General features: G+C 40.6%; 2 protein-coding genes across 8 annotated transcripts; both read right to left on the minus strand.

The window, feature by feature from the left end:
• Positions 1–4,621: 4,621 nt before the first annotated feature.
• LOC108995552 lies at positions 4,622–5,014 on the minus strand. The gene has a single exon (XM_018971135.2). It carries the CDS (start codon positions 4,980–4,982, stop codon positions 4,647–4,649), a length of 336 nt encoding a protein of 111 aa, XP_018826680.1. The 5' UTR covers positions 4,983–5,014; the 3' UTR covers positions 4,622–4,646.
• A 311-nt stretch (positions 5,015–5,325) lies between these two features.
• Positions 5,326–26,641, minus strand: LOC108995522. Of its 7 annotated transcripts, XM_035687916.1 has the most exons (6): positions 26,288–26,641; positions 26,000–26,146; positions 19,936–20,204; positions 18,886–19,089; positions 10,497–10,727; positions 5,326–5,512 (listed from the first exon to the last, which is right to left on the minus strand). In XM_035687916.1, the coding sequence occupies exons 1-6, from the start codon at positions 26,316–26,318 to the stop codon at positions 5,450–5,452; spliced, it is 945 nt and encodes a 314-aa protein (XP_035543809.1). In that variant the 5' UTR covers positions 26,319–26,641; the 3' UTR covers positions 5,326–5,449. The 7 variants fall into 7 exon arrangements, with proteins under 7 accessions (XP_035543809.1, XP_035543812.1, XP_018826670.1 ...); XM_035687919.1 differs by lacking the exon at positions 5,326–5,512 and having other exon boundaries at positions 10,262–10,727; positions 19,936–20,212; positions 26,000–26,143; XM_018971125.1 differs by lacking the exon at positions 5,326–5,512 and having other exon boundaries at positions 10,262–10,727; positions 18,886–19,038.

Raw genomic sequence — 26,641 nt, forward strand, 5'->3', positions numbered from 1 at the left:
TGTTATGTTCACATTCACGTTATGTTTCAAGTTCACATTTATGTTATGTCATGCTCAGGTTCAAGTTATGTTCAAGTTCATGTTCAAATTATGCATGTTCACGTTCATGTTATGTTTCAAGTCACGTTCATGCTAAGCTTCAGTTTCAGTTTAAGTTATGCCAGTTATGTTATGTTGTATGTCAAGTTATGCTATGATTAATTATGATTTGTTTATGCATTCATGCTTTTACTGCCATGCATGCATCATTAACCTGTGTGGAAGTTTCCTGTTAACATGCTGAGATTTGTAATCAAATCTCACTGTGGTAGTCCCAACTACCATTCCCCCCGAATGGTAGATCTTATTAAAGGATCTGAAGGAGAATCGGGAATCGACCAACTAGAAACGGTCGACTAAGCGATGATGCGACGTAGGTGTTAGTATAGTAGTTACCTCAGATTACTACTTGTATTTGTGGAGTTCAATCTCCATCACTCTTTTGATCACAACCATTTTGGACTAGTATTGTAATCTCAGTTGTTTAGTACGTCTTTATGTATGAAGTATGTTTTAAGTATTTGGGATATTTCGAATTGGTGCATAATATTGCTAAAGAAAAAAATTATCCGCTGCGAATATTGCATAATGCTATATGCATGTTAGGAATATTGCATCTTATATGTCATGAACGGGGGCAGGTAACCTTGTGTTGCATGTCTCGACGCTTCAAATGTCCGTCTCATCCCAAGCTGAATTTGGGGGCGTCACAAGTTATATGTCCCGATGCTTCAGTCACCGTCCATTCCCAAGTGGGGGTTGGGGGCGTCACAAATCTGTAGACATGAGAAGGAGGATTGGCCTGGAGACTCACTCCTCAACCAATCGATGATTATCAACACACTGTAAGACTCAACACTTGGAAATCACTTCATCATCAAATCTCAACGTTCAAACTCATAATTTCAAAATCATAGTGTATAGGTAACTGATAAACATAATGAAAAAAATGTAAAAATGTGCTTTCATGTAAAAAGGAGATGAATTACAAAATATGCAAAACCATGAACTTATAGCATACTCACAAACATTTATCCCATATTTCCGGTATGGTCAAAAGAGTTAACCTACTTGAATAATACTTCTAATATTATAGTAGTGTCGATGTTGATCTTTCCATCGCAAGCCTTGAAATCCCTTGCTTTCTTGAAGACTCTAACTAGAAGAGAGAATAAACACTTTATGATCTCAAAAGGGAGATTTTGGATTTTGTCTTATGCCTTTTATACTATGAGACTATTAGCCCTAGATATGACGTTCGTATAACTCCAAATGTGTAACAGCCCGCTAGAAATTTAATGGTGGAATTTCTATTGACTTTAGGAACCTCATGAAAACTCCATAAGTTTTTACGAATCAACCAATCGCATAGGTTTTAGTCTGTCAACATAGTTAGTGTTATCACTCACTATGGTGCCAGATGTGAGATTTTAATTATTTGAGGTAGTTAGAAGTGTCAGAATGCATTATGGCCTACACCATTAGACTCAGGTGATTATTTAACATTTTATGGTGCAATAACGCATTTTCATATTTTCAGACAAAACGCTCGTTCGAAACTGTGTTTTTATTTTTAGGGGTACTTCGGGAACTCCCATAATTCCAATCTTTTAGCCCGAAAACAACTAGCATAAACAAAGGTTGCAATTACCCGACAACTTCCATGAACAAACCAGCCACTAATAGCTTGATCCGATAAAGAAATCAATTCAAACTCCAAATCAATTGCCCAAAAAATCTAGATTTTGCCCCCAAGCATTATTCAAACAAAATGGAAACTTCATCGAACGCGCCCATCTACGACACTTACTAGAATTCAAAAATGGTTCTAAAATGGCCACCACGAAAGGGCGACTTTTATTCAAAATACGCCAAAGTCTACTTTTTGATGAAAGAATTCCCCTAATATTCCATGTAAGAATCTGCATGAAAAGCTAAAGAAATTTTTTGGAACGAGTACCGCGCTCCAAGACCACAATCGATTTTTCTTTTCGCATCCCTTTTACTTTTTTCAGCGGAACATGCATCTTAGGGTCGGAATCGAAAGGTTTTGAAGCTAACTCATTCAATTCATCCTCAAATTCACCCTCAGAACCGGCCGTGGATCTGATGTCCACTTGAAGTAACTCTTCCATCTATAAATTCCTTGTCTCCTAGCCCACCTAACTCAAACTCCAACGCTTTGTCAACAAGTCGCAACGTACTTCTTGGCTCAGAATTCAACAGAATTTCCTGGGCTTCCTCTGCACACTCTTCTTCGGCAATCTCAAACCAATTCTCTTGCTGTTGCATCAACGTTTCCTTCACTATATCAGGCTCTTCTGCACCCTCTTCAAGCAAAGGTTCATCACTAGCCTGAGCCACCCCGGTCTCTAGTTGTAATGCCTTTGACGAGTCATCACTAACCAGTGCCAATTCCTCAAACATGATACCTTCAAACGATACATACCAAACCCCAAAGATCCCTCTGTGAAGCCCTTCCCTTCGGATGGACTCTAGAATGGCTTCTCTTCTGGATTTCGAAGGTTCGCCCACCACTTGTTCCGACCCAGAACTGGCCTATTCACCATTTCGATTACCCACTACCTTCCAGACGTTAATAGTTTCCTTTTTTTCCTGTCCTCCTGCACCAACCCGTTAGGGACAATTTTTTCCCCTCTGCAAGACGTTCACGTTTAGAGCAATGAGCCGCAAGATGACCCTGCCTTCTGCAACTAGCACAATATGTTGGGGTGGATTCGAATACAACCTCCTGAAAATGACTTGTCGCAAGGCTCGGGTGACCCAACCACAGAGGCTGCGAAACATCAACCTTCAACACAAATTCTCGCGGCCTCCAGACGAGTTACACATGTCGTAGCATTGTCCCTCTTCAAGTAGCGATCGATACCATTCCCCATACTCCGTAACATTGATTCCTGAAAATAATTAGGAGGCAAACCCGGCAAAGAAATCCAAACAGGAACCCATGGAGAATCCTCGTCTTCGACAAAATCCGTAGTCCAATGAAACACATGAAAAGGGATTCCATGTACTTCGGAAATCCTTCTCACCATTACACTAATAAAATCATCCTCCTGTGCCATCCGAACCAACACATTCCGTGGATTCCACAATTGCCCAACCACCAACATCGATTTCAAACCCCAAAGATTTTTTATAAACGCTCGAATATTATCTAGAGAAGGCCGTCATCAAAGAAATTTCAGAACCACATAGAATCGAAAAGGCTCTGCCGATTGTTGTACCTCTGCTTTCGAAAACATGAAAAACATTGTCCCATCTTGAAATCTAGGTTCCTGTGGGGGTACAAACACCTCATGCAACAATTGAGGCTTCTCAGCAACCATGTCCAAGAAAGTAACACCAGTGCCAGGCGCACATTCATCACAATGAAAAGTTCCAGTTGTTCTCCCTTGAAACAAGCATTCGCCAGCCTCTAAACTTGTCGTGGGAGGCACAAGGCCGGCAGCCACAGCCATAAGAGAGCCCTAATCTCCCCAAATGTAGAGAGAACAATCGCCCTATGCCACGTCAGCTCTACTCTCCTTCACACCACAATTAACACAAGCATCAGCAAAGTTCTTCGTATTGTAATATGTGTTAATGTTAAGAAACAAAGGAAAAGAAAGAAAAAATTGTTTGACGAAGAGGGATCTGAGTTAATTTTTGCTCTTAAGTTTTTTATTATTTTGGAGGAAGACCACGTGGCAGTTTGTAATTAGATGGTTGTCAAACTCGGCAGTTTGTAATTAGATGGTTGTCAAATCCGGACGAAAGATGTACTTTATAAAAAAAACATAAAGAAATGAATGACATACTTATTCGCCACGTCTGATTCTTTTGTCAGATAAAAAAAGAAAATAACAAGTGCACTATCAAAGTGTATCGATTAATTTTTTTTTTCTTAATTATGTTTGCTATTATTGTGCTTTTTTATTATCTTTTAAAAAATTACACAAATGCTTTGAAAAAACAATAAACAATTTTTGAGTAACGATCCTCGGTGGATAAAAATACTTTATCAAGGAACCCTTGTCACGAAAGGAAACAAAGCCCTAAAAAGAAAAATTAAAACTAAAAAAGGACGGGATTTATGGCAGCATATACAAAGGAAGTCGTGAATAGGACCTCGTTCGTTTTTAAGAAATTTTTTAATTCATTTCATTTTAATTAATTATTATAATTTTTTTAAATTTTCATATAAAATAAAATAAATAATTTAATTTTTTTAAATCTCAAAATAAAAATAATATTAAAAAAATATTCTAACAAAATTTTATTCAACTTTTTAACTTTAATTTTAACTCATATTATCTTATCTCATCTGCAAAAACAAACGAGGCACCAGCTTTGCTTGGATACCAAAATCATCACAATTCATCTCATTATTACAACTTAAATTTTTAAACAAAATACAAAAACAATTCTAACTTTTTTAAGTTTAAAACAAAAATAATATTCTAATTATTCAACTTTTATTTCAACTCACTATCCAAACCAAGTCTAAACCACCACTTCCGTACAAACACCATGTTCCATGGTCTATGATATATTTACATAATACGTAAAGAGCCAAGCAAGTTCTAAACTAGAGAAAGGAAAGATCAAAGCGAGCTAACAAGTTTGTCCACAACCCGCAAAGACATTGGAGCCAACATTCTGGCAACTCTTGGCAGTGCCGGGTAGGTAAGCATGCCCAGTACGAACCAATTGAAGCTTAAGAGAGCAACTGCATCAGAAGCAGGTTTGATCTTTATGGTGGAGAAAAGCTCGACTACACTCTTCAAGGACATGCCAACAACCGTGAAGAGGGCCACCACAAGGGGCATGCAAGGGTCTTCAGCTTCCCAGATAATCATTCCAACCAAAAGCGATAACACCGCACTGAAAAGGCTCTGTGACATTGCAACCTCCCTGCGTTGGCCAAGAACTTCATCCATATATAATTGTCTTGAGATGATTTCAGGGTTAAGTGGCTAGATGCGGGCTGTTAAGAAATTGAGAAACTTTGTTTTAGGTTTTCCCTCTGTTATGGACGGAAGACGTGCTGGAGTGGAAGAATGACAGTGTGGTTATGAGCATTGTGGCAAGGTGCAGACGAAGGAAGGCTGGCCTGAGATGCATAAGAATTGAAATAGAAGGTCGTTAAGAGCAGTTAGTTGATCCTGAGCAATTACACACGGCGTCGTATGATGTATAATTCGTTTCGGTCTTAAATAGAACGTTGCCGTTTAATGTCTTTCTTCTTATTAATTGTAAACACAGTCGTTTCATTTACAAGAATTGTAATAAGTGTTGTCTAAACACTGTCGTTTTGTTCATATAAATACTATAAATAGAAGAAACGGAGGGAAAACAGGGGAGAACAATTTCATACAATTGCAGACTTCTTCCTTCTTCATCATCTTCATTCTTCTTCTCTTCTCTTCGTACATTCTGGAGAGTGACTTCTCGAACAAGTCAAGCGTGGGTCCATTACAGTTGGTATCAGCCATGGCAGAAGGGACGCGTTCGTATGCTCAAATAGTAGATTCAATGAATCATTTACGTCAACAACAAGAACGTCAGCAAAAGCAGATCGAAGATGCGATTTGTTTATTGTTGCAGCAGCAAGAAGCGGCAAGATTGGAAAGAGAAACACAGGACAAGAAAATTCAAGAGGTTTTACAACAGGTCTCTAAGATTTCTTGTCACAATTCTGAAGATCCTGGTAATATACGTCAAGATAATCACGATCAACAATTCAGGCACAGACATGAAGATATGGAGAATGACACAGGGGATGTGAACCAAAGAGAGATTGTAAACAGAGGCTTTGCCAGGGGTATTAAATTGGATTTTCCTAGATTTCGTGGTGGTAATCCATCACCATGGATCTATCGTGCGAACCAGTACTTCCTGTATCACCAGGTTCCTCCTGGTCAACGTATTTTCATTGCTTCTTTCCACATGGATGATGAAGCCTTGATCTGGTTCCAGGATGCTAGTGAGGCTGGAACGTTTCTGTCTTGGGAGGACTTCATCAAGGCTGTTCAGATCCGTTTTGGATCTACTCCATATGATGATCCTATGGAGTCACTGACTCGACTCAAACAGGTTAGTACAGTTAATGATTACAAATCTGAGTTTGAGATTCTTTCCAATCGTATTAGAGGCTTGTCTGAGAAAAACAAGTTGAGTTGTTTCTTGAGTGGCCTGCGTGATGAGATCAGATTACCTGTTAGGATGTTGAATCCTCTATCCTTGAATGATGCTTTTGGTTTAGCTAAAATTCAAGAACAGTATGTGGTGAGTATAAGGAAACCTTGGAGAAATTCACTTACTGATTCGAGTAAGTTTAGTCCAGAGTCGAATTTGTTAAAATCTGGATAGACTCCTTCACTGTTAGGAGCTCCACAAGTTTCTCCTTTACCTAGGCTTCCTTACCATAAGGTATCCGAGTCTCAAATGTTGGAAAGGCGTAAAAAAGGCCTTTGCTATTTCTGTGATGATAAGTGGCAACCAGGTCATAAATGTGCAAGACCAAAGTTATTTCTACTAGAAGGTATGGAATTTGGTGACTCAAGTGGTGAAGAAAGAGTTGAGGCTAATGATGAGCTGGTTGTTGAACCTGTGGAAGTGGAGGCCGAGATGGCTTCCATCTCATTACAGTCTATGGTAGGTGGAGGAGGACCTAAAACCATGAGACTTATGGCTTGTATTGGCAAGAAGAAGTTGATAGTTTTAATTGACACTGGTAGCACACATAATTTTGTGGACACTGTGGCTGCTGCTCGATGTAAATTACATGTACAACTTGGCCAGGCTATTAGTGTTAAAGTGGCTAATGGTCAGCTCATTGAGAGCACGGGTAAATGTGTGGCTGTGCCTTTGACAGTTCAGAGCATACCTTTCACAGTTGATTTCTTCACATTGCCCTTGGGAGGATGTGATGCAGTTCTTGGAATTCAATGGTTATCTACCTTGAGTCCTATTCTCTGGGACTTTGTCAATATGAGCATGCAGTTTCAATTTAATGGCCAGGAAATTTCCTTAAAAGGTTTGACAGTGCCTCAGTCAAATCTTATCGATGATGAGGAATCCTTTGAGACTTTTGGTTGTGGAAGCAAAGGCATCTTCCTGCAGATAGTGCCTTGCAGTTCCATTGAACTTCCATCATTGCAGAATCTACACGTGCAGCAACTTTTGCAGAAATATAAGGAAGTCTTTAATGAACCTACTGGATTGCCACCCAATAGGTCTCATGACCACAAGATCAATTTGAAACAAGACATTTCTGCTATCAGTGTTAGACCATATCGATATCCTTTTTACCAAAAGGCAGAAATTGAAAAAATTGTTAAGGAGCTCTTGAACTCTGGGGTTATTAGACCAAGTCAGTCACCCTTCTCATCTCCTGTGTTACTAGTCAGGAAGTCTGATGGCACATGGAGAATGTGTATTGATTATAGGGCCTTAAATGAAGCCACCATTAAGGACAAGTATCCCATTCCTGTTGTGGATGAGCTCTTGGATGAACTTTCTGGTTCAACAATTTTTTCTAAATTGGATCTTAGAGCTGGTTATCATCAGATACGTATGAGGGATGAGGATATTTCTAAAACTGCCTTCAGAACTCATGAAGGGCATTATGAATTTCTTGTCATGCCCTTTGGTCTCACCAATGCCCCCTCAACATTTCAGGGCCTTATGAATGAAGTTTTCAAGCCATTCCTTCGACAGTTTGTCATTGTTTTCTTTGATGACATACTGGTTTACAGTAGTGACATGTCTTCTCACTTGGATCATCTCTCTACTGTTTTGCAAACCTTACAGCACCATCAACTTTATGCTAAGCAGTCGAAATGTAAGTTTGCATGTCAGGAGATTGAATATTTGGGCCATCTGATTTCCAAGGAAGGAGTGAGGGCAGATCCAAAAAAATTGGAGTCTATGGTCACTTGGCCAATACCAAAAAATCTAAAGGCATTGAGGGGTTTCTTAGGCTTGACAGGCTACTACAGAAAATTCATTAAGGGTTATGGTCAGATTGCTGCCCCTTTGACTTCTTTGCTGAAGAAAGATGCATTTGTGTGGACAGACTCTGCTACAAACTCTTTTAAGGCATTGAAGGTTGCTGTCACTAGCCCTCCTGTTCTTGCCTTGCCTGACTTCACCAAGGCATTTGTTATTGAGTGTGATGCTTGTGCAACTGGCATAGGAGCAGTTCTGATGCAAGACCAAAGGCCCTTAGCTTTTTTCAGTCAAGCCTTGAAAGGGAAAAACTTAACCCTTTCCACTTATGAGAAAGAACTTCTAGCCTTAGTGCTAGCTGTTAAGAAGTGGAGGCCATATCTCTTAGGAAGTGCCTTTGTGATTAAAACTGATCACCATAGCCTTAAATATTTGCTTGAGCAGAAGATTGGCACTGTTGCTCAGCAAAAATGGCTTTCTAAGCTCCTTGGTTATGAATTTTCCATTGAGTATAAGCAAGGGGTGGAGAACAAGGTAGCTGATGCCTTGTCTCGAAAGGATCAGGTGGATGAGTTTGGAGAGTTGGCAGCATTGTCATTTCCCACACCAACATGGATCTCAGAGTTGAAAGCAGCTTATACCACAGATCAGACCACACAGCAGTTAGTCACTGCTCTGCAACTTGACCCTACTTCCCATCCTACATTCAAACTGAGGCATGGTCTTTTGTTTAAAAAAGACAGAATATATGTGCCAGATTCCTTCCCTTTGAAACAACAGATTTTGAACTATTTGCACTCTAGTCCTGCTGCTGGCCATTCTGGCTTCCACAAATGTTTGCATCGAGCAAGATTAGAATTTTATTGGCCTGGTCTCAAACATGATGTTAAGCAGTTCATTCGGGACTGTGACACATGTCAAAGGAACAAGATCCAGAATGTTCTTCCAGCAGGGTTTTTACAACCCTTACCTATTCCTGACCAAATATGGACTGACCTATCAATGGATTTTGTTGAAGGTTTGCCCATCTCGAAAGGCTATTCTGTCATTATGGTGGTAGTGGACAGATTATCAAAATATGCTCATTTCATGCCTTTAAAGCATCCCTTTACAGCTACTCAAGTTGCCTCACTGTTCTTCAATAATGTTTTTAAGTTACATGGGTTGCCTACAACCATTGTTTCTGATCGTGGCTCAACATTTACTAGTTCTTTTTGGAGTGAACTTTTCAAGTTGCGAGGAGTTAATCTGTCTTATTCATCAGCTTATCACCCTCAAACTGATGACCAGACCGAAGCTGTCAACAAGTGTCTTGAACATTTTTTGAGGTCTTTCTCTGGTGACAAACCCAAGCTATGGGTGGATTGGCTCTCCTTAGCTGAATGGTGGTACAACTCCAGCTTTCATACTTCCACAAAACTGACTCCATTTGAAGCTGTGTATGGGGTCCCTCCAACAAAACTGCAGGCTTATATTCCTGGTTTGACTTCTAATCAGGCAGTGGACCAGCTCTTACAAACTCGAGAACAGCTTCTCTTTACCCTCAAATCCAATTTGTCCTTGGCTCAAGATAGAATGAAGTTTTATTATGACAAACACAGAACTGACAGGGAATTTTCTGTGGGGGATTGGGTTTATCTTAAACTCCAACCCCATAGACAGCAATCGGTGGCTCTTCGAAGAAACCTTAAACTTTCACCTCGATATTTTGGCCCATTTCAGATCACTCATCGAATTGGCAAAGTGGCATATCGTTTATGTTTACCTTCAGACTCACTCATACATCCCGTTTTCCATGTTTCTGTTTTGAAGAAAAAGATTGGGGACCAATTTACACCTATCTCTACCTTACCTCCTGTGGACTTACAAGGAGAGTTAAAGCCTCAGCCTGAGAAGATTTTGGAGAGGCGAAGTGTCAAGAAAGGTAATAGAGCAGTGGTGGAGGTCTTGATTCAGTGGGAAGGTGCTGGAGTGGAAGATTACACATGGGAACCTTACTGGCAGCTTCGTCAGCAGTTTCCCCACCTTGTGGGCAAGGTGCTTTAAAGGGGGAGGGTGTGTTATGGACGGAAGACGTGCTGGAGTGGAAGAATGACAGTGTGGTTATGAGCATTGTGGCAAGGTGCAGACGAAGGAAGGCTGGCCTGAGATGCATAAGAATTGAAATAGAAGGTCGTTAAGAGCAGTTAGTTGATCCTGAGCAATTACACACGGCGTCGTATGATGTATAATTCGTTTCGGTCTTAAATAGAACGTTGTCGTTTAATGTCTTTCTTCTTATTAATTGTAAACACAGTCATTTCATTTACAAGAATTGTAATAAGTGTTGTCTAAACACTGTCGTTTTGTTCATATAAATACTATAAATAGAAGAAACGGAGGGAAAACAGGGGAGAACAATTTCATACAATTGCAGACTTCTTCCTTCTTCATCATCTTCATTCTTCTTCTCTTCTCTTCGTACATTCTGGAGAGTGACTTCTCGAACAAGTCAAGCGTGGGTCCATTACACCCTCATCTACCCAAGTGTCTTTGGACATCATCGGGTCTTGGAGAAAGATCCCACTTCCATTGTAACTGGATTTCCATGATGAGATCCCACAGGGAATGCCAGAGCTTTCAGAAATGCCAGTGTTTTGGCCATTGCCCATGTCATCTGGACCTTTAATGCTCCAATAACCCTCATCCTTAATTTCTTTCAGCCGAAGGTTCTCATTTTTCAGATCCTGAAACTGTCAAAATGCCACACGAGGGTTGTAAAGCATTAAATCAGGATACTTTGCTAAATATGCATTGAAACCTGTAACAAAAACTCCTGATTACTAGTCAATCACAGTAGATAATGTGTTAAAAAAATCCAGAAACTCATCCATTCATTCAGATAAAGTGCACATCAGCAAAACTAACATTCCCAGAAATCAGTCTCTGATTTCCAGAGTGACAACTTCCTCCCATTGAAATCATTTCTCTGTCACTGTTTCTCACTACAGAAACAAAGAATATGAAAAGACGCCTCAAAAGAATCAGCAAATCCTGTTTATGGACAACAAAACTGCATTAATTCGATTTTAGGCTCCATTCTTTTGCCTGATTAATTCAATTTCTTTTCCTATCGACTTTACAGAACTTCCTAGGTAAATTTTACCCCTCAAAAGGTCTAAGTACTTGGCACATCCTAAATATTATAACACAACTTTTCGGTCCTGAAACTCCTTATTAACTGTAGTGGTTTACTTATACGATGTCACCCATCGACAACCATACTGCAAAAAATTTGGGTTCAAATCATTTTAACTGTAGCGGACCACTTATCTATTCGCACAGCAGAGTGCATCTCTTTATAATATTGATTACTGGTATCGATTCTCAAGCTATCTAATTCATGTGGCACGAGAAGACACTGTTTATAATCTATATCTGTATCCAAACCCGACTGCAACCATATTTAAGTTCTTATAGTGAATAATTGTATTTAGTACGCCCCACAAGGGAATAACTGTTAAATGTAACATGAATTACAAACGCACTACTGTTCATTTCACTTTTCCTCTAAAATTCATCTCTGCATAGAAGACTAAGAAAAAGAAATAGTAGCTTGATCTAGTGCATAAACATGGTGCAGGGCAATGCTCGTAGTACAATAGTCTTGACGCAATTGGGATAGACCAATTTTTTTGTGATAACCAAGTTACGCTATATATTGCTTCTAATCCTATATTCATGGAAAGACTAATGTCTATAGAGATTGATTTCTATTTCATTCAAAACAAGACTATGAGTGCAGATGTAGGAGAAGAAGGTAATTATGAGAAAGAAGACCCGGTGCAGCATGGGGATTAGGACAGGGCCTATCCCCGGTTGGGCTATTTGTCTGTATTCAACTACGTTAGTTTTAGAGATTTGATGGACAAATTCTTGGTCTGTAATATCCTGACGTTTGTGGAGTTGTGACTTATGGATAGTTTGATGTGCTAAATTTATTTCACTAGTACTAATATAGAAGCTTTGATATATACCTTAATTTATTCCGCTGCGAATTATTTTATCATGCCTGTACGAAGCATACAATCACACAAATTTTGCAAGAAAGCGAGGGTCGCCACCCATGCAGTGTACATCCCGACACCATGGCTTTTTCCAAAATAGAATCAACTTCTATTCGGATTTGTAGTGGAATAGAGAGACTTAATTTAAAATGGGACAGATTCTTTCCCAATATTTTAGGATTTTTTAAGCACTAAACCCAAGGCTTACGAGTCTCTAATTGAGCCTAATATAAACGCAGCCTTACTGCCAAGAAAAATAAACCCTATTTTCCTTTCTCCCAGTCATTATTCCTCTCAGCATTCACCCAGTGTTCAAAGAAAAAGCATAATGATTCCAAGGAGCTCCAATTGTAACCTTGGCGTAGCCCATTAAAACCCTAATGAACTATTCTTATAAAACTGACCCTAAACCCTATTATTTCAACCCAGCCAAAATTTCCCCTTGCCACTGCCCCTTTTCAGCCCCTAAAACTTGAAGAATTCCCTAAAATTGCAGCTCTTCTCGTCCCTCAACAGAAATCCTATCTAAAGGCCTCCCATTGGTCATTCAGGTAAATTTTGTGAGAACTGAGGCAAGCATACACTTGAATCGCAAACGAAAACCTAGAGAGAGAAAAACTTAAAAAATTCATATCTTTCAATGGGAATCTTTTCAACCAAAAAAAATAGTGGATTAGTCCTGTTTATAACATTTCGGCTTCAGGAAGAAAGAAAAAACTGGTGGATCGATGTGGCCCCCCATGTGGCAGGCACCAAATTGCCACTTGGCAGCCATAAAACATGTTATGAACCCACTAGGTAGAACTCACTCTTAAAAACCGGCTTACAAGGGAAGGGTGCCTAGGGGCTTATAAACCACAAACCAATCTCATATTTAGTCGATGTGGGATCGTAACAACTACCATGCTCCGCAGCCGATGTCCACGGCAGTCCAGGACTGCATACGTGGGGTGGCTCTGATACCATTTGTTATGAACCCACTAGGTAGAACTCACCCTTGAAAACCGGCTTACAAAGGTGCCTAGGAGCTTATAAATCACCAACTAATCACATACTTAGTCGATGTGGGATTGTTAAAAAACATCACTTGTTCACCTGCCCAAGTAGTCCACACCATACCACTCCATGTGCACTGCACAAAGTGCCAAAACCCTTGCCTACAAGTTGACACTCCTAGCTTGCCACCTCTACACCTTCACATGGCCCCACCACCGATAACAAATCCAGAGTAGCTTAACTTGCGGTTGCCACACAAAATCTGATCACCTTAGCTTCTTCTTCTTCTTTCTTTCCTCATGTCAATCAATTATCTAGATTAAGAATATAAGTGGGAGATCACTCTCTTCTTAATTATATTTATAGCCCCTTGTCATGTTGTGGAGAGAGAGTAGCAAAATGATGATAGTTTGGGTCTGGGAGTGGGGAAGGATGCAGTTATGTTGTAGACGATTGTTTAATTATCCTAATGAGCTATGCTTATTAATAATATTTGCTTTCCATATTTTGGTTGCACAATGCATGTTTTGCCATTGTGATGGTTTTGCAATTGAAGTTGTTAATTGTGTAATCGTTGCTCAATAGGGCTTGTGATTTTGTTTTTTTTCATGGATGTGAGAACTTTTAGTAATGGCATTCAGATTTGATATTGCAAGAAGATTATGGATTGGGGACATTTTTTTATGTGATTTCTATGTCTCTCACTGCATTGTGTTTGTAACACCCAACCCAAAGTTTAGGCACAGGACCATTTTAAGCCCAACCAGCATAGGAAAAAGAAGGGGGAGACAGGGGCTAAAAGCACTGTTTAGTCCTGTAAGGGTTTCGATTCACATTTTCATATCCCCTCCCCTGCGCCGACACCCCAAAGCCCTTTCCCTTTTTCCATTACGCACATTCCCCTTTTCCCTTTCTCTCTCCTCCCCATATACCCATTCACACCATTTTGGTTCATTCCCAACTGCTCTCTCTCTCTCTCTTGTAGTTCTCACTCACCCTTCTCCCCATTATGCCGCAATAGTCACACCACCACTACCAATGTCTTGCTCCACAGCTTGTGCCGCTTCAACCGTTTGCTGTCGCTCGTGCCGCTCGTCACACCAGTATGCTTCTCGGAGCATCTCTCCTCCCTCCCTCCGTCTGCGTCTCACTATCCTGATTTTTGCTCTCCATCCCATTGCTCTCTCTCATATGCCATCATCGAGACTCCTCCACTGCACGAAGTCTTGTCGCACTACACCTTGTTGTTTGGCCCTCAGTTGTCACTACTGCCATGTGTAGCCGCTGCACAAGCTCTACACCACTGCCCGCCTGATCTTGATGCCTACGCTGATGCCCCCCTGCCTCTCCGGTGAGTCTCTTTGATTTTTGTCTTGGCTTCTATGTCCCTCTGTCGCTTTCTGCCTCTCAGTCGTTCCCACTCTCTCTAAACCCCAGATTGTCCCCTCTGTTAGTGCTGCCATCGTGACCAATGGAGGTTGTGACATTGCATAGCTTCCGTTTGAAGTTCCGCCAACGAGGCTGACGTTGTTGCCCCATTGCATCGTTGTCATGAACAAACCGCCAAGTTGTTAAGCTTACTCTGGGCCGCATTGTTTCTTTCCGCTTTGTCTCTATCTCATTCTCTAACTCTCAATTTCTCTCTCTATCTAACGGGTTTCACTTCGATTCCACTGTCCACTGTTGTTGTCCAACACTGCTATCCCTCTTAGTGTGACACTACCACAACAACCACTGAACAATTGGTAATTTCTAGACTCTATGATGAAATGAATTGATGGTTGGTTTGAACAAGTGTTAGGGATAAAAATGGTTGGATTGGGTTGCTGGAATTTTGATTGTAGCGGTTGAGTTGGTGCCAATTGGTGCAGCCAAGCGTGAGAATGGTGGGAGTATTTGATTTGTAAAGTGTCCAAGATTGGCGACGGTAGTGTTCGTTTAAAACAGATTCTTTTGGGGGCTATTTTCCATTTAGATGTATTAGATTATGGTGATGTTTCAGCCCTTGTAGAGGTTAATTTTGCAGAGTTGGATTCGAGTATCAATTGTTAGTTTAGAAATCTGTACAAAATGCTGACTCGTACTATGCGATGATTTGGTCGCTGAAATGGAATGGTTTAGAGCGCCTAGCATGGGCGGAGGGTGAAAGGTTTTGTTGTCTTAGCTAGGTATCTTAATGCGCTTCGATTGTGAGAGTGGTTTGAGATATGGGGTTTTTTGTCACCGTGTCTTTTAGTTGGTGTTGTCTTATATTGCTAGTTTGATTCTATTAACATATATAGTTGCATTAATTATGCTTAGGTGACAATTGAGATCCGCTTGGCACTGTTGTGAGGAAATTCAGAGATATTAAGAAGTTTAGATAAGCGGTACTCATATGCTAAACTTTGCCTAAAAACAGGCTGAGCTTGATTTTATGAAAAAAACTTGCATATTTTGTTATCGAACATCGGAAAACAACCTCGATCATTTTTCTGCATAACTCAATGTTTCAAAATAAGAAAAGAAAAAGAAGATATTTTCTATCACTGGTGTAGACATGAGCAAACTTTTGTACTCTGTTTCTCTATTGCATGAAATATGAATACGAAGTATGAAATTTTTATTTGATTATATGAAATTTATCAGTACTCTATTATGATATGATATTGCATATGAGCTGAGGCATAAGATTCTGTTCTGCTCTGATTTATGGCCCTGCCACGGGACATAATAGCAGCCTCTGGCCCCGCCACGGCACATAATAGTGGCGTCCGGCCCTGCCACAGGATACAATAGCGGCCTCTGGACCCGCCTCGGGATATAATAGTGGTATCTGTTCTGGGTTCAATCATTTTAGTGACAAAGTGTTTTATGTTCTGCTTGGTTATCCACATAATGCACAACCCTAGACGGGAGTAAACATGGCCTCCGTTTTGAGTGCATCACCTTGGTGACAAAACAGTGATATGTTCTGCTTGGCTAACCGCAAACATGCACAATCCTGCCACGGGGGTAAACATGGCATCTACTTCGGTTTCTGATGTTGTTTCAGCTATGCTTGTGCCTATGGTCTTTTGTATATTATTATTGTAATGAAAAGTTTCTAAAAATACCACTACCATATTTTGAGAACTATCTGTTTCTGCATTCCGTAATTTGCTGCTTACTGAGTTGTTGATAACTCACCCAATTATTTCCATTATTTTCAAATGATATTGATGTTTCAACTGGGGATCAAGAATAGAAAGCATGGCCGAGATTGGTTGAGTGTAGTGGAATAAGTAACAAAGGTTAGAAGAGTATCAGAGGATTTTATTCAAGAAACCAGACATTTTCTTTTGAGTGTTATTTTGTTATATTGATGTTATTATTGAGACTTTGTGGTTTTCTTAGTTAGTTATGTTGTAGTAGTTCATTGATGTGCTTGTAGAGAAACTTATATTTTGGTTCGAACCAATGAGACTTTGGAGTTTAGACCTGTAATTGTGGAATGTGATTTTAAGTGACAGGAACTAACTCTTGGGTACGGGGCATTACAATGTTGAAGTTTGTCATTTTGACCTACTGAATTCTAAACTGGATGTTTCTTCAAAATGTACACATTAAATTGTTTTCTTTATATATTTTGCGCATGAATCAAACAAAAGAAAATATGTTCAGCAGTCCACAAGTTGAGGTTTTTTAATATGGCCCATCTTGGGAAGTGTCTATGGCTGTACCATCAGAAAGGGGAGTCATTGTGGAGGGAAATTATTGATTTCAATTATGGGAGTGCTTGGGGATTGATGTTCTATTGAAATGAGGGGTGCATGGTGTGGGGTTGTGAAAAAATATTAGGAATCGTTGGTGGATTTTGGCTAGTTATCTTAGATTTGTGGTTGGTAGGGAGTCATCTTAGGTTTTTGGTATGGTGACATGGCAATTAATATTGCATTTCCTGTACTATTCAGTGGAATGTTCGTTCTCTTTGACCTGCTTAGGATTGGGAAACTGGTGCTTTCTACGAATGTCTTGGCTTGTTGGACACTATGATCTTGGTAGTGTTGAGGTGGACGGGATTTTCTGGATTCACTCTGGGAACAAGTTCACTATTCAATCCACGTACAAGGTTTTGTCATGTCAGAATATAAATCCTTTTCCTTAGATGTGCATATGGAGGAGTAAGGTGCCTCCCAAGGTTGTGTTTTTAAGGTTGGACTGCTTCCCTTGGGAAAATCCTAACCATGGATAATCTAAGGAAGTGTGGACTTATGGATTGGTGCTATGCGTAAAAGTTGTGGTGAATCAGTGGATCATTTATTACTTCACTATGAAGTGGCAAAGGTGTTATGGAATGAGTTTTCAGTAGAATCGGACTTGAATGGGTGACGCCTAGAGGGTGGTGGATCTTCTTGTTTTTTGGAGGGGTCTTACGGGCAAACCCAAATTGTTGCCGTGTGGAAAATGATTCATTTGTCTCACGGGGTGCATTTGCCTCAAAATGAATGACCGGAAGTTTGAAGACAAGGAATGCTCTTTGGATGAACTTAGATGTTTCTTTTCCAATACATTATTCCTATGGGCTTCCGCTAGTCTTTAATGGGCTACTGCTCATGAATTCCGTTTATTTATTTCTAGCTCCTAACTTCTTACTAGGGGTTCTCTTTTGTTTACTTCCTATTAGGCCTGCAACATGATGACCCAAAACCGGGTTTGTGCCTAACCCGACCCGAATCATTTGGGAGAGTGCGCCAAACCGACCCAATCTGATCTGACCAAGTTGGGTCAAGTCGAAATTCGGGTTTTTCCCCCTTCGTCTTTCACGTGAGGGAGAGAGAGTAAGCCCACTCAAACTGTTTTATGTTTTCAAGGCATATCATTTCTTGGTTGACGTCTTTCATTTTACTTTTCCTGGCAAACTAGTCATTCTTGAACCATTGATCTAATACAGATGCAAATCTTGGCCACTAAAAAATAGAAAGAAACTGGTTTTCCCAGCAAACAACCAGACCACTCAGCAAAAAAACAAAGAAAAAAAAGACAACAGAAAGTCAGAGAAGGAAAAAAGAATTAACAAGAAAAAGTATGAAGAAAACTAAATATCATTAAAGAAGAACAAACCTAACCCATCGAAGAAGAAAACAGAACAACAAGAAATCATTGTGCTCCAGATTTGACCATCTAATCAAAGAGCCAGGTCCGCTAGCAGTGTGAGGAAGGGTGAACCACAAAAAACCTACTTTTAGTTTTAGATCTTAAACAAGGAAGAAAATCTTTCTGAAAACCCAAGAATGGAGCCAACAGGACCTGTAACTTTCCAATGAATGGAGGTGGCGACGAATTTCAATGAGAAGACAGGAGTTGGGCAGCAGGGGCTAAGAGAAGTGGGGGCCAGGGTTTGATGCATGTGTAAAAAGTGTTTTTAAGTGTCGGGTTCCGTCCGACATTTAGCGGGTTGGATGATATTCCACCCGATATTAAGTTCAACCCGACTTTATCGGATCAAGTCTGATCGGGTCAGGCGGGGGGGTCGGATTAGTGGTTTTTCTGCATACTTCCTGTGTAGTTGGACTATGCATATTTACTTGTTTTAATAAATTTTTTTCTTCCTGTTAAAAAAGAATTCTCAGTATCAATCAGATGCAGAAAATAAGAAACTTAGAAAAGACATTAGCTGAAAACATTTTTTGACATTATTTGTTCAAGACTGAAACAAACAAACTTAGGTGTTTCATAGCTTACATGGTAGTACCACACAACTTGCCATAAAAATAAGTTTTAAGAAAAAGTTAAATTTAAACCTTAATGGTTCAATGGCATTCTCAGAAAGCATGCATTCAAAATAGCGAATAAAATTTCTCATAATACTACAGTATTAGATCTATACCTCACCCTCTAGTTGTTCAATTTTGGCAATGGCCTTGTCATGTTCCTCTTCTACCTCTGCTAATATCAACTCCATCATTTTACATTCTTTAATGGCTATTTGAAGATCGTCTCCCAATTCCTTCCTATCCCACTCAAGATTCTCCAACTCGATCTGGATATCATTCAGATACAATTCAAGCTGCACAGAATAAGAGCCACATATCTACAATATGTTGGGAGCTGAAAATTACAAGCACAAGAAAACGTGCATAAATTAAATGGACACATTCTGATAGATTTGCAGAGCACGACAAGCTGAGTAAAAAACTGGAGATACACCTTGTCAGAAGCAAAAGCAGACACGGTGAACCAACGGAATCCTTTACCCTAGACTCAAAGCGGCACAAAAATCCAACTGAGAATTTCTTTAAGCAATCTAGACGACTTGCATTGGCTTGCAGTGTAATCTTACACAGTTATTGTCCAAAGAAATACAAACTCAAATGCTGAAAAGAAAAAATCTCTCAGAAAAGTTCTCTGGTCTATTTGAGGCCCAAAAACAAACTAACTTTTGGTAGGCCATCCCGGTATATATTCTACCGCACCCTTGTATGAAATATTCGTCTTAAGAATCCAAGTGCAGCCATAGTCACACTATTCTATAAACAAACCATTCATGGAATGCTCTTCTGGGCTGGAGGTCAAGGGTAAACCTTTAACAAAACAAAACATAAATTATACCCTAGTTTGTCACGCATTTAAATGAATGCTAAAAGTAACCATCATCACATTGCCAAGTAGAAAATATAATAAACCTGGCATAAACTTCACAGAGACTAAAACGTCATCTTTGGCAAGTTTCATACTTTAACTTCAAAAAATTGTTCAAACTCGTTGCCCTATACCCATCGACAGCCTCATCTAACCAACTCATTAAAATTATACCATTGCTCAATGTGGTGTCGTGTGCATAATTCCAGCAAATTGACAATCAGAAGAAAAGCACAAGCTCAGCTACAATAACCTGAAAGCACTAGACTGGAAATAACTAAGTGAACATAGTACTAACCTGCCTCTCTCTCTTTAAGGCATTCAAAATTCGTGCAGGCAGAGATATAAGAGTAACTGTCAACATTATGATTCTGGAGAATAGATTCACGTGGAAGCCAAATGTGGCCCTTACCAACTCCATCCAAGTGTGAATTAAGATGAAAACAGTTTTCATAGCGAAGAAGCATGCTAGTTTGAAAAGTGAGAAAGGCCTTGTCACCAGAATTATGAAGGTAGCCACTAACTCAGAAAACAATGTGATCAGATCCATCATGACTGATGCCTTTCCTGCACAACTACACGCCAACAGCTTGAAAAAAGTTGTAGTGGAAATATTTAAGCCTCGACATCCAGATATTCAATGAAACCTTCAAAAAAAGTTAATACAGTAAAATATACAAAGAAAGAAAAACAAATGCAAGTTGCAGTCACGAAGTCAAAAGAATCAAGTACAAACATAGCAATCATCTCAATAATTAGGGGAGATTTATCCAACTACTGACTTTTTTTCTTAAATTACTCCTAACTGACTGTTCCTTTCTTCTTTGTTTTATTTAGTTTGCATAGCCTTGTGATCATTCACAGCTGTCTTGTTGCTGAAATGCCATCAAACCCCTATTGTTTTACTAGAAGAAAATCTTAAAATCAGGAACTAAATGTGAAATACTGTCATGCAATAGATCTGTGAATTGCACACGAGGAAAAAATATAAGAAAAAGAAAGGAAAAGCATGTGAGGCTCAAAACTAGGAATATACATGATGGAGAAAAGTGGCCCACTGTTTTCATCTCACTTGTGCTGGTGCATAGACTCTTGGATCCTTATGGATAGAAACTAAATTCAAGACCTGAAAACTGAGCTTACCAGAGAACATCCTCAATTCATTCTAACATGCAACAGAAGTGGTCCACATACATATTGAGCTTTTTAAAAATAATATAACTGCTTAAAACACGTTCAACTGTTATTGCCGGCAGTAACAGTAATTTATGAAAAGTCCATATGGTAGAGTGAGGCGCTTCAAAGCAAAATGCATCAGAGAATATATCATCAATGATGACTAATGTGCAAGACTAAGGTCCAATGGGCAAACCACTTTGAGGAAGGTACTTTTTTTTTTATAAGTCACTTTTGAGGAAGGTACTTAAGATCAGCCTAAAAGATTCAGCACTACGAAGATGAGATATGTGGACGAGATGTTTCAAAGCTAGGTTCAATTGACCTGCTCTACTATTCTGTCATCAAATATCATAAAAAATGAGAAGGAATTGAATAGAAGGAGAGAAAAACATGTTTCCCAGCCATCACCACATCATTGCCAGCTACCTTCTATGAGGATACCAAAGTGCAAGGATATTTTTTTTGTTTCAAAAAGTAAGAAAAATCTATTAATCGTCATAATTAGGCAAAGCCCAAGTACATAAGTAGTATACAAGAGAAATATACCAAATTACAGCGCACTTACAAAAAAAGAAGCATACAAGTCATTTAGATTAACCCCCTCTAATGCAATTGCCTTAACCCAAAGTAACAAAGATTTATAAAATAAAAGTCTAATACCCACCCAAGAACATTCTCTATTATTAAAGCAACGTCCATTCCTCTCATTCCATATACACCATAAAGGCACCATCTTCCAAAGCTCCGCTACTTGACGATTATCCCTTACTCCATTCCAACGAGCCAAGAGATCCACCACTCTCTTAGGCATCACCCACGCAATATCCATCCTTGCAAATATATCATCCCAAAGAACCTTCACCACATCATAATGGAGAAGAAGGTGGTCTGTTGATTCTCCATTCCTTTTGCACATAAAGCACCAATCCATTTTGAAAATACTGCACTTCCTCAGCTTGTCTATGGTCAGGATTTTATCAGAGGCCAGCTAACCAAAAAAAGCACCTTTTAGAGGCACTTTGCTTTTCCAAATACACTTCCAAGGGAAAGTAGTAGAAGCTTGAGAAGTCAAAGCATTATAAAATGACCTTGCTGAGAAGTTCTTGTTTCCGAGATGAATCCACAACAGTTTGTCTGCTACACCATGCTCCAAAGTCAATGCACATAGGGTGATGTGTAAGTCAGAAATATCTCTCAGTTCCCAATCTTGCGCTGCTCTTATAAATGGCACATTCCACTGCAGCAGGCCATTTGAAATGTCCATATGATCAGCAACTGAAGCTTCCTTGTACACTTGTACAGTGCTATTCTGAAAAGAGAAGGAAAAGCCTCCTTGAGAGCAGTCTCACTGCACCAGACATCAAACCAAAATCTGACCCTAGTGCCTCGACCCACCTTAAATCTGAAACTGCAAAAAAAATCCTCCCAGCCCTTACTAATAAATTTCCAGACACCAACACCATATAAACCATGCACTTCATTAGAAATCTAGCTACCCCAAGTTCTCCCAAATTTAGCATCGACCAAGGTCCTCCATAAAGCATCACCTTCTTGATGGTACCTCCAAAGCCATTTCCCGAGTAAAGCCTTGTTGAAAGTACTCAGCTTTCATATCCCCAAACCACCACAAGAAAGTGGGGAACAAGTCTTATCCCATTTAATCAAGTGGAACTTTTCCTTATTTCCAAGTCCACCACACAAAAAATCAAGAAAGATTTTTTCCATTCTATTAGCCACTCCAAGAGGAATTGGGAATAAAGAAAGAAAGTACATAGGGAGATTGGATAACGTACGTACGTCAGAGGCAAAGAAGAGACCTTACAACCCAAGATGTCAGCCAGGTCTCCATTTGAATTAACCAAACCAACCAGTGCCAATTCAGATTTAGATAAGTTTACCTTGAGGCCGGAAACAACTTCAAAACAAAGCAAGAGAGCTCTCAATGATCGAATGTGGTTAGGGTCCGGTTCACAAAAAATTAAAGTATCGTCGGCGAAGAGAAAATGGGATACACATTGATGCTCCCAAATGTTGAACCACCCCAAAAAAAAAAAAAAAAAAAAAAAAAAAAAAAAAATCATCCATTCACAACTACCTTCAACATTCTACTCAAAACAACCATAATTAAAACAAAGAGAAAATGAGATAGAGGATCTCCTTGTCTCGAACCACGAGAGTTGTTAAAAAATAAGAAAGATATTTGCAACTGTGAATTGTGCAATCGCCACGTAATCGCTTTGAAAAAGTGAATAAAATATAGGACCACATTAAAAAAATTTAATTTTTTAATAGTGGACCCCACTCATTTTCAAAGCAATTTTTACGCACTTCACGGTTGTATGTAGAATTACTCGTTGAAAAAACCCTTGGGAGTGCCATTGACCAGCACTGAAAATCTAGCGGTAGTGATACAATGCTTCATCCAATTGCACCACTTCTCCCCAAAACCAAATCTACCAAGAATGTAAAGTAAAAAATCCGAGTTTACATGATCAAAGGCCTTCTCAATGTCAAGTTTGCAAAGTATACCTGGGATGTCAGATCTAATTCTACTATCCAAAAATTCATTGGTGATAAGGACCGAATCCAGAATCTATCTCCCCTTAACAAAAGATTTTGCGGCTTCAAAATAATCTTTTCCATGACCATACTCATACGATTGGAAAGAACCTTGAATATAATCTTGTAGACCCCACTCACAAGACTAATGGTAAAGGCCTTACAATATCTAGGCCCTAGGCCTTGGGTTTGGGAGTATGCTCAAGTGGATACCTCCCGATGCCCCATTAGAGCCAGCCCCTTACATTTCAAGATAAAATTTTAGGTTTCATTAATCACAGAGTTCGCCCTAGCCTTGCTCCTACCCCTACTTAGACTACCTTCCTGAGCATCACAATTAATAGAGTAAGCAAGTCTCTTCAACCACCCTATCTTTTTTGGCATAAGATCTAGCCAGAAGAGGCTGGCCCACCTCAATAGCTATGAGAAGGGCTTTACATTAGTCTTCGAAACCCTCACATGAAATCCCTATACATTCCCGTATTTCATCCACTTTCTACAAAACCCAATCTGACTGCAAATCTATCCCACTTTCGCCGGCAACACAGAACAGATAGGGCTTGGAGCGTCCCCCTCCCCTATCTCACCAAAAGAGGAACAATCAACACCATCTACTAGCTCCCTATAGATCAAGTGCAACTCAGACTCCTTCACAGATTCATCGTTCACAGCCTCCAAGTCATACTCATGAGAGCATGGAACCCTAACACAATCCTCAACGGACTTATCTTGAAAACGTGACCTTACACCCCTCCGAAGTGCTCTCACAGCTATCAACAGGCTGCAAAGGGCCTCCAGTCATCAAAAGCATCCCATTTTCAACAACATGCAAGGAAGACAAGAACGCCCCATCAATCTTGACAGTCTCTTCAGCCAAATCATGACTTAAATCGCACTGAAAAACATAACTGTGCTCCGACAAGCCATCCAGGGGGTCGTCGGCATCCGACAACCTTATCTGTGTCGGCCCGGAGGTTCTTGGAACAAGTGACAACGGCTGTTGAGAGGAAGCCACTTTTGAGGCAACCAAAACATGCCTAGAGACAGACGGTAGAATAGATCCGTGCTCTGGCAAGTCAACTGGAGGGTCGCTGGCGTCCGATATCCTTTTCCATGCTAGCTTGGAGGTCCCTGGATTGCTCGATGGTGAAGGCTGGGAGAGAGCCACATTGAAGTCCACGAAAACATGTCTAGGATCACGTGAGTGAGCAAATCCGTGCACCTGTAAGCCATCCGGAGGATCACCGGCGTCCAGCGACCTTATCTGTGCCGGCCCGAAGGTCCCTGGGCCATCCAACGATGACACTTGGGAGGGAACCATGTTTGGGCCTGAGGAAGACTTGACCCGCCATACACACTCGGGCCTTACAATTGAACTTTGATTTGGGCCCGACCCGTTACCTCGTCCAGACACTTCCTTTGGCCCATGTCCTTTAGAACACAAACAAGATGGGCCCGTCAACCCACTACCCAAGCTCATAACCAGCTCCAGGCACGAGTCTATTTTAGTCATCAGAACACTTATTTTCTCCAACATGCCCGACAGCTCATCTTTTGTAGCCCACAGCATCCCTTCGACTTCTCCCACCGCCGGAATACTCACAGAATGCGAACCGTCACCCCCGCATGCCTTCATGTGCCGACCCTTGTCCACATTTGTAGCAATCTACAAACCATTTTGAATTGCTCCACCAATCATCTTCCCCTTCCTCCTAATGTCCCCCTTCCCTCCTTCCATGCAACTACTTGCCGGAGGACATGCCGGTTTCATCAAGGCCGACGCATAAGAGACACCCTTAGTGGGGGGATACCCTTCCCACTGACGGCAATCCACTAGCCCCCTCTCTATGCCGATCCTGAGCAATATCGGCGTGAATGTGTACTGCTCTATTTTAATCTAGAAAAAACAAGGACATTTATTCCAGCCACCGAACGTAAGTTAGACACAAAGTCCTTCCACCCTCTACCATTCAGACCTTTAGGGATAATCAGGGAGCCCCTCTTTCTACAATTCCCATACATATCCAATTGCAAGAAATGGCCCTTTGGATTAGCATGACATTGAATGATAAAAACTCTATTTCCCTCCCGTACCGTTCTGAGAAAACCATCATGCCGATGGTGAGCCAAACACTCCTCCGTCACCTTTGATGCCCATGTTGTCAACGACACACTTAAATAAACATACTTGACTACCCTTTTGCTTCTCTCAGTAATGCGAATGAAATTACCCTCCCCTTTCGAAAAAACAAAGGTCTTCGATTCCACCTTCAAACGCCGTGACATTGTAGCAGAAAAAAATTACTTACAAGCACTTATTAAATATCCTTGCACCAAAGTGCAAGGATATTTAATAAGAACACTTGGGGAAGATGAAAACAAAATTAGAGGAATTATATAATTCTGCATTTCCACATTCCAACAATGAGTAATATATGCAAGCTCTTCGTGCGTGTATGTGTGTGTGTAAATATATTCAATATGTCACATCCACATTGACGGGTTAAAAGCATGCTTAAATGGCCTGCATGATATCTACAACAATGAGTTACATACTCATGCTTCCGCGCGTTTCTTAGATCAAAGTAGCCTTTCATAGAGGGTATACTTAGAGAGAGAGTTACCGAGAGAGATGACGCGATGGGGAGAGGCTGGCGACAGGTTCTCTGCGAGCTGGCTCGTCGTCAGTGGTTTCTGTTCGACGTGAGTGACTCGGAAAGCCTGGACTGCGAACGGTGTCTCGGCCACAGTCGGCGTGGTCTTGATTTCTGCTGATCAGGGTTCGTCCGTAACGAGAGAGAGCCGTGAGGCAGAGAGAGAGAGAGAATACGCCGGGAGAGAGAAACAGAGGAAGAGAGAGGGAGCTTAAGCTTAAGACAGAGACGACGACAAGGAGGACCGAGGAAGCTCACCTAGTTTCGTCGGCGTGCATAGGACATGCATGACCTTGAGCTGACGTGAGCGACAGCGGTGGTCTTCATCGGTGCAGAGATGGCGTGAGGCAGGGGCCTCTGTCAGCGTGCGTTGGGTTGGCCGTGCGGGACAGAGCTTGAGGAAGACAGCCGTGAGCTTGGGCTAGCTGGTTCTTAGCGGCCTTCGGCGGCGTGAGAGGCAGAACCTGGTCCTGGGAGAGAGAGCCGAGAGAGAGGGGGAATCTGGGCGAGTGTCACAATCCGTAATTCGGCAGTCATGGCGTTGACGAAGGAAGGCTCTGGAGATGAGTTGCGGAGGAAATGAGGTTGCACCTGGCTTACGTGTTCACAGTA

This window comes from Juglans regia, chromosome 2 (genome assembly GCF_001411555.2).
Source record: "Juglans regia cultivar Chandler chromosome 2, Walnut 2.0, whole genome shotgun sequence".
NCBI classification, from domain to species: domain Eukaryota; kingdom Viridiplantae; phylum Streptophyta; class Magnoliopsida; order Fagales; family Juglandaceae; genus Juglans; species Juglans regia.

What these genes read in the sequence shown, in the direction of transcription:
- LOC108995552 (XM_018971135.2), bottom strand. Translation starts at nt 4,982, where the DNA reads ATGGATGAAGTTCTTGGCCAACGCAGGGAGGTTGCAATGTCACAGAGC.
- LOC108995522 (XM_035687916.1), bottom strand. Translation starts at nt 26,318, where the DNA reads ATGCATGTCCTATGCACGCCGACGAAACTAG. An exon ending in CCTTAAAGAGAGAGAGGCAG is followed by an intron (nt 19,090 to 19,935) that starts GTTAGTACTATG and finishes AACATATTGTAG; the next exon opens with ATATGTGGCTCTTATTCTGT. An exon ending in TTGAACAACTAGAGGGTGAG is followed by an intron (nt 10,728 to 18,885) that starts GTATAGATCTAA and finishes GCATTTTGACAG; the next exon opens with TTTCAGGATCTGAAAAATGA.